Source organism: Dendropsophus ebraccatus, chromosome 3, assembly GCF_027789765.1.
Source record: "Dendropsophus ebraccatus isolate aDenEbr1 chromosome 3, aDenEbr1.pat, whole genome shotgun sequence".
In the NCBI taxonomy this organism is placed as follows: Eukaryota; Metazoa; Chordata; class Amphibia; order Anura; family Hylidae; genus Dendropsophus; species Dendropsophus ebraccatus.
The window spans coordinates 144,579,596-144,587,945 of NC_091456.1; the positions used below are offsets into that span (position 1 = coordinate 144,579,596).

General features: G+C 39.2%; 1 protein-coding gene across 1 annotated transcript; it reads right to left on the reverse strand.

The window, feature by feature from the left end:
• Positions 1-2,004: 2,004 nt before the first annotated feature.
• Positions 2,005-5,721, reverse strand: TMEM167A (transmembrane protein 167A; the record flags this gene model as incomplete). The annotated part of the gene is made up of 3 exons (XM_069963536.1): positions 2,005-2,438; positions 4,368-4,402; positions 5,603-5,721. Coding segments are annotated over 3 exons (225 nt in total), but the record flags the coding sequence as incomplete, so codon positions are not given.
• Between the last annotated feature and the right edge of the window lie 2,629 nt (positions 5,722-8,350).

Here is an 8,350-nt window from a genome sequence, read left to right on the forward strand (position 1 = left end):
GCACAGCTCTATACACCCAGTAGCGTCTGTTTCTGGTATAACATTTCATCCCCTTTATATCAATGGAAAGAGCTGCAATTCCAGGTACAGAAACTGCTGAAAATATAGAGCCATGTCTGGTAAACAGTAAAGAGGATGCATTGCTGGCATAAGGGTAGTGACCTCTTCGATCAGCTGACTGGCCAGTGTTCCAGGATTCAGAATACCTCCAATTGTATATTGATGGCCTATCCTGAGGACAGGTCATGAAGTCCCAGAAAACACTTTTTGCTCCCCGCCCTGTGTCAGTGATAGAGTCAGCCTCCAAAGACTTACATTAGAAGTGGTCCTCTCCCAGCTCGTACTCAAAATTGGTACGGGTCCGAATACTTGGACCTGGACCAATCAAAGCTTTCAACGTGTATCTATGACATGTCAAATGTTTTTTCTTTTTTTTTTTTTAAAACAATGACCCTTAATCTTTATGCTAATTATGCAGTTTGGAACCTTGCATTATGAGTAGAGATGAGCGAACCTGGAGCATGCTCGAGTCGATCCTAACCCGAACTTTCGGCATTTGATTAGCGGTGGCTGCTGAAGTTGGATAAAGCCCTAAGGCTATGTGGGAAATCATGGATATAGTCATTGGCTGTATCCATGTTTTCCAGACAACCTTAGAGCTTTATCCAACTTCAGCAGCCCCAGCTAATCAAATGGCGATTGTTCGGGTTCGGATAGACTCAAACCCGAACTCGGTTCGCTCATCTCTAGTTATGAGCATAATTTGTTCCAGGACGTAAAGTCACTTGTATAGCAAGGCACTTATTCCGATAAGAGATAAATGGAATGCAGATGATTTGTTCCACAACCTCATGGTTCCCTAGCTGTTATTGGGGTGAAGGTGACTCACGTCATACTGAAATAGAGGGCCACTACACAGCTCCCAGTAAAGTGCTGTCCATGCTGTCTGACAGCTTACCCCCCCCCCCCAGCTGTCTTCTTCAGTACTGCTCTGAGTAGCGATCGAACGTATGTGCGGCCTCCTTCCCAGCTGATTGAAGACTAGCGTGGATTCATCTATCCCAGGACCTTGCAGTAACAAGGAGCACCGTTTCTGGGTTTATTTTGCATATGTCAGGACTGTATCTAGATGCAAACACACAGGGGTTGTTCGTACTATGAAAAATTGCTTGTTCACAGTTACAATTTTTAAAAATCTATAGTTCATCTTGCAAAATGCTTGTACATTACATTACTTGTAAACCAAGGTTTGACTGTATATGCCTTTTTTAAATGATTGAAGGTATATGTAAACACATTTCTATAGTGTAAAAAATACAATTCCTTTATTTGGTTGTATAGTATGACATAGTAGTTGGTCAACACTGACCTAAAAGGGGGATTTATAAATCTCAACTTTACATTTTCTAAGCTGATTATAGGGTTTAGGTTATTATCCTGTAGTGGTGTTCTGGAATGTTCCCTTTAGCAATATTCAAATGGAAGAGATATCTCTATGGTCTTGTCTGTACACCACTAAGGGTCAGAAATGTTTTCCTTTTTAAATCAGAATGAATAATGTATTTGTCTTTTTTTGGATCAGGAGGAAAAATGTTCTGAGATTAAAGAGAAACTAACAGCAGATTAGGAGACATTAACCTGCTGTTATGTTCCCATAGGGCTAGGAAGGGATGTAGGTAGTTTTCTTCTCAATCCTCAGTGCAATTTTTATGTAAAAATTTCTGTTTTATTAATATGTAATTTAGTCGGTTAGGAGCACTGGGGGCGATACTACATTGTGTGCTCTTTGGAAACATTACAGCAGGTTAGATTCTTCTAACCTGCTGTTAGTTTCCCTTTAAATGTTTCCCCTTCCTTTTACCCACATTCCCTCCTGTATAAACTTGATACAGCTATCTCTCATATTTTTTAACCATACAAATTTTACTATTATGTCTGATTACAAAATGAAGTGGAAAAAAAAGCTAAACATCACGACACAAGAAAAAGGGAAAACGCAATAAAGTAGTTTCTGAAAAAATTCTATCAATTTTATTTACTAATTTAAACCATTAAGGTAAAACTTTTTTTTTCAGTTGCAGGTTTAAAAATTATTTTCTTGAGCTTTTCATAAAGGCCAAACTTGCTGGAGATAAATATCACTTCCAAAATTAAATGACATTAAGAAAACAAAGAACATGGCGCTGTCCCTCTTGAGCTCCAGTTTTGAACATCCTCAGGATTCCTTGAACATCTTGGATCCATAACAAAGCCTAATCTGTCAGATACTTGATGTATCAAAGAAATTACTTATGCACATATTAACAATCACAATAACATTTATTCCACGTGAAAAATAGATAAAGCTTGCTGGAATCCACAGCAGATTTACTGCATGAAAAGTATACTGAAAGCCATCACCACACAGCATACCGCCACGTACGGACTTTTCCTTTCACCTATAAAATGAAATACAATGAAGAAAAATTAAAATAGAAAAAATTGCAATTATCACACTTTGTCTTATATAAAAGAAAATATTCAGCATATCATATTAGCCATAAAAATGATGGAGCCAATCCAGGATTAACATGTTTTTGGCATCTGAATTCACCTTGAAATAGATCTAAGTCAAGCATTTCACTCTTGCTAAAAACGGCTTGTCAATCATTGCGATAAACATTATGGTACATTTGCTTTAGCGTCTATTGAAATACTAAACAATCTGTGATAAATTTAGACATCGTCTGAGCACGGACTGTGTGTTAGCAGCACAACGGTCTGAAGCCGAATGTGTAGATTTATGGAAAAAGAAGAAATTCAGTTTATGTTTCATAGATCATGGCTGTCAAACCGGAGCCTTGGGTGTTGTGTGTGTGACCTTATGCTTCCTGGTTAGAGGCAAAAGGTGATGAGATTACATACAAAAACTAAGATTGTATACAAAGAATGTTTTCTAAAATAATGGAGAATTTTGACAAACACTAATATGTCCTCTGCCGAACAAAGCACCAGACGAAACACCACAATAAAGTAAAACATTGGTTTCTTTATACCAGCATCTAAAAACCCCAGAAGTTTTTTTTTTTTTATGCAAAATATGCAATATCTTTCATTTTTTAAAAAAGGTACTCCTTTTCTTTTTCTTTATAAAACATAGATTCAAACAAACACAAAATGTAATTGTAGCAGAGCTATAACCAAAAAGTTCTTGTGCTTCTTAAAAGGGTTTTCCTGGTAAAATTCACTGCTGACCTATCATCAGTTGTGACGTGATGCACGCTTTCTCTCAGCCTGAGGCTGAGAGAAAACGTGCATCACGTGAGCACGCGAAACGATCGTCGCCCGTTGGTCCACCTCCCAGTTGCCAGCTTGGAATAATGGAATAAAGTCTGTTTTTATTTGCAATTTAACCTGGTGAGTGCCACTAATTCCTCTACGTGATAAGTTTATTCAAGACTGTGTATTCGAGTTGAGCACCACCAAGGTATTGCATTACAAAAGCCTACTCCGGCTAGTCACACTATTACTGCTGCCTGAAAGCCACAGCCGGTAGTGCCGAGACTGCTCTTATTGTATGCAAAACATGAATACAGCCTATGGCCTTGTTCACACACTGTATGGTTTAGTTAAACAACGGGCGTTGCTGCAGCTTTGCAACAACGGTCGTTGTTAATCAACAGTGCTTGATTACATTAAAGTGTATAGAAAGTATATAGAACACCGGCCGTGGTTTATACACTCTCTATACATTGCAGCCACACAAAAAAATCAACATCTTTATTTTTTGCTCCCGCTATTCAGTGAACCGCACAAAATAGACTGTGCACACAATGTAAAGCACAGCTTCTGGCTGTACTTAACATTGTGTGCTATGGCTAATTGGAGTGCGGGCACACCCGAATGTAAATGCATTTCAATTAAAATGAAGTGATGTTCACCCGGCCAATCGAACACAGACAGTGGCCGTTGTTTGGCACAGCTGAGTCAAACAACAGCCGCTGTTTTGCCATGTGTGAACATGGCCTATGGCTGTATCCATGTTTTCCAAGACTCTCTAGGGCTATATCCAACTTCTTCTTTATTACATAATAATTGACCAAACTCACAAACTGTTACCATGTGAGATAGGTTACGCCACTCTTTCTCCCCTCTGAAATTTTTTGCATGGCCACACTAGAGAATAGAGACTACTTTTTTTTTTTTATAGGGGAGTTGTTTAAAACATTTGTTGGCTGAAGAAACATTCAGCTGTCAGGTATTTAATGTGTAGGGCTACCCTGACTTTCAATACACTTGATTATGCTGTGTCGAATTTCTGACATGAAAAAAATTATTTAAAAAATTGAGCCTCTATTTGACCATATTAAAAAATGAAGACAACTTACCAATTCTTGCACATTTCCAAAAAATGCCAAGTACTCTGCAAGAAAAAAAAAACAAGTTTACTTAAAGTTACTGAAAATGTTTCATAGGTTTTACAGCCACTTACCATTCTATTCTTTACCCTGAATGAGTTTAAAGTGTCTCTGCCCCTCACAAAAACATATGCTTGAGACATTTCAAAAGTTTTGATCGGTTGGAGTCTTGGTGTTCAGTCCTCCATAAATCGTTAGACAGAGCCTAAAGAAGCACTTCAATCACTGGCTGGCTGGCATCTCTGCAGAAGATGGACTCTATAGACTTCCAATGGAGACGCCTCCTGCCGTGAGATGGAAAAGGCAGCAAGCTGGGGAGTGAAGCACTTGTCCTGGCTCTGAACAAACAGACCCCAACTAATGAAAACATTTGACATCTTTTAGACAAGTTTTTGGAAGTGACAGTGCCCATTTAATGCATTCATGTGTCAATATTTAGTCAGTAATAGTGTCTTGAAATGTAAGGTTAGGAAAATGTTGCAACTAAATGGGTTCCTAGTAATAGGCCAGAGATGACCAGGAGAATCAATTTAATGGGAACCAATCACTACAAAAATGTGGATCTATGTATATGGTATACAGCCCGCAGCACTGGTTCTAGCCATATAAGTTATCGCTATGAACGTCAGCTAACAGCTCACAGCTGGCAGGAAACCTCTCCGTTAATCAAACCTTACTGGGACCGTTGGCACATAGGAGCCAGCAGTATCACAGAGGGGTTGTCCCCGAGAACCAAGGCTTCCAGGGAGGCCTGATAACCAAAGCTTAGCGGTGACTAGTTAGCAGGCCGAGGACCGCCCACATGCCTACATAGGTAGGATTTACACACAACACAGGACATTTAAAAGTGCGTTTTTGGGCCATGTAAGTAACGCTCATAGTGATTACTTATATGGCTTGAAACACTACTGGGGACTGTCTGCTAAGGTATTCATAGATGCAGTCACGTTTTTCTAGTGATTGGTGATGAAATGCATTATTTGTAATGAAACATTAAAGGGAACCAAACACTTTCTAGCGATACAAATACTATACATATACAAACCTAAGTATAAGAGCACATGAGGGTTTTAGAAGTGGGAAATATACTATACTATAACTAGAATTGGCCACAGAAAACAAAGACTCCTCATCTAGAAAACATTATTTAATGAAATATGTGCCATATATAGAATGCACTGCATTACAGAGTCAATGTTACCTACCCAGTTTTATTCTTATCAAGAAGATTGGGAACCATGGCTCGGAGATACGCACATGTGCATATTAGCAGGAGAATCACAGTCAACAGGCTTTGAAAGTTAAAAATGGCAGACTGAGAAGAAAAAACAAAGCGTTAAAATTACTCCAATAGTGAACAACAGAAAATTTTCCATATACCCAACTATGGGAATAAATGTCTGAATACTACACAACTACACATCCATTTAAAGCGAATGTACCAGCGACCTTCTATTAATATGGTACATTTACTTTAACAACATAGATGTGTCTATGGTACCTAAACAGTTAACTCTCTTGACAATAAAACAACGCCAGGTAATACACTGAAATGCAGTATTGTAATGCTATGAATTATGGGAGTGATCAAAAGGGTTGCCATATATTTACTGCTGGGGATGTAGAAATAAAAAGAATCGCTACTTTGTTAAAAAAAATACAAAAATGCATAGACTTGAAGTTTTAATGGAAGAGAAATATAGCATGCTGCACAAATTCTGACCCAAGACTTCCAACCGCGGGAAGCCATTGTTTTATGAATGAGCATATACTGTGAAATGTAATCTCCATGCACACAGCCGACAGTATGATAGCAAACATAATGCTGGTGCCCTTGGTTCGAGGTTTAATTTAGAAATATTGGCTGATAGGACTCCCAGTGGAACAGCTGGAGCTCATTTCTGCATCAACCCCTCAGAAGGATATTGTATACCTGCTACGGTCCAAGCTGTATGGATTACTATGAAAATGTAAACAAGTTTTAGTAGAAAATGGCGACCACATGAGATCCTAAATGGCACAGCACAAATAAAACACTGGACGTCCTCTTGTGAAGAGCTCCTGAGGTCAAAGAGATAGAAATACAAGATGAGGCACGTTCATCCATCTGCAGGCTGTGTGCCATTGTGCTTCACTAAGAATACCTTGCGATTCCTGGTTAGCATGAAAAACTCAAGGGGACGAGGATCGCTTTCATTCTGACTTTGTTTGACCTCACATATACCGCACTGGAAGCCTGAAATTGAATTTAACCATTTGATATGCTTTAAGGACAAAACATTAGCCTTGCCTCAGGCACCAGTTGGAGAGCTGTCAAGGCAATGGATACCAGAGGGTGGCTATCAGAACCATCTCTCCTGGGTCTAACCTTGTGTCTTATCTGATCAAGAAGAAATAGGCTTCTGGCTTCCATCTTCATGTCCTATTGTATCTTTCAACACTATCAAGCACTGGAATGTGCGTACTGTGGAGGCCATCAATGAATAGCCATCTGCATATTTAATCCAAGTATTAACAGGACAGGGAAGGAAACCTCTGGATGTCACAAAAAAATAACCGGCTGGACAGATGTCTGGTCTCCAGTAGTCACAGGAAATCATAAAAATAGATTCTAAAGCCTATCACAACACCCTTTGTACCTAAGTAAATTGAAAATCAGGTTATAAATGTTAGGTGCAGGTTTGACCTCTGGGTCAGAGAACAAGACAAACATGCAACATCCCTCTCTATAGAGATGATTGGATTCTCCCAAAATAGTCGGGTTTCCACCTTTATATGGTTCTCTAGTTTCCAGTTTGTAATCTCAAATACATTTATAAAGTTCTACAACTTTCTAATATACTTTATCTTTCACTTTACCATTTGCAAGGTACTTGTTTGCCGGCAGTGAATAGGGACCAAGTCCCGCTCTTACCTGAGAAGGGTATGCAGTTGTACCTAGCCCAAGCAATACTTTGTGAGCTAACTACATCAGCAGCAGCTGCAATCTCTGACTTCTCTGATACAAAAGAATATCAGTCTAGAAGGTTGGCTGTGGAGTCCGGAGAGGGTACAGTGATAGCTCCCTTGTGTATGGTAGAGGAACAGTCTGAAATGGGCCATATATTAATTGGGAGGCAGACAGCAATATATAGGGTTAAATTATTCTGTATATCAAGTTTCCTTTTTCTTTTTGTGTTATGTCAGCATGAAGGATCGAGGAATACTGAGTAAGGGAGACATCTGATTAAGCAATAAACAGCAGTCTTTTGTACTTTCTCTAGTCCTTTTTTGGAGATTAATTGCCCTTTATCTAGTTCCCATGTCCTGACCAGACACCCAATAAAAAAACTCTGAATGAATTACACTTTCACTCAAACTAATTAAAAAAAAATGAATTTAAACATGTCTGTAATAAACATGTATCTATCCTAAGATAATAAGACAGGAAATACTAAAAAAGGCATACATAAGATAATAAGACCGGAAATACTAAAAAAGGCATACTAGATGGACCAGGTGGTGTTTTCATGCCAACAATCTATGAAGATTTCTATAAAATGTTATGTCCCATCTGTCGAGACTTCTACTGGATCAGCTTGGCATTGCTGCATCTCTATCTGAGGTTACAGCCAGGCCACTGATCTCAGCTGAGAGAAATGGTCGGGAACCTTGGCAACTGCTGCCAACAGTGCTGTGAGAGAAAAGGGCCATACTTTCCCTATTACCTAACAATAGTTTAGGTGATGGGAATACTCCCAAGTTTTATAAGCAGGCAGTATTTATGCAGAGATGTCTTGATTTTGCCAGACATTATAAATCAGAGAGTGCTGTGTTTTAGGACCATATTACATGGCCCGATGCCTAGCGTAAGCGAGCTTACGGAGCCTATTACATGGCTTGATATTCGTACAGCCCTTGCCTATGCACGCTCCCCAATGTTCTCCTTGCTTCTGGCAGCAACCGCCGCTGGA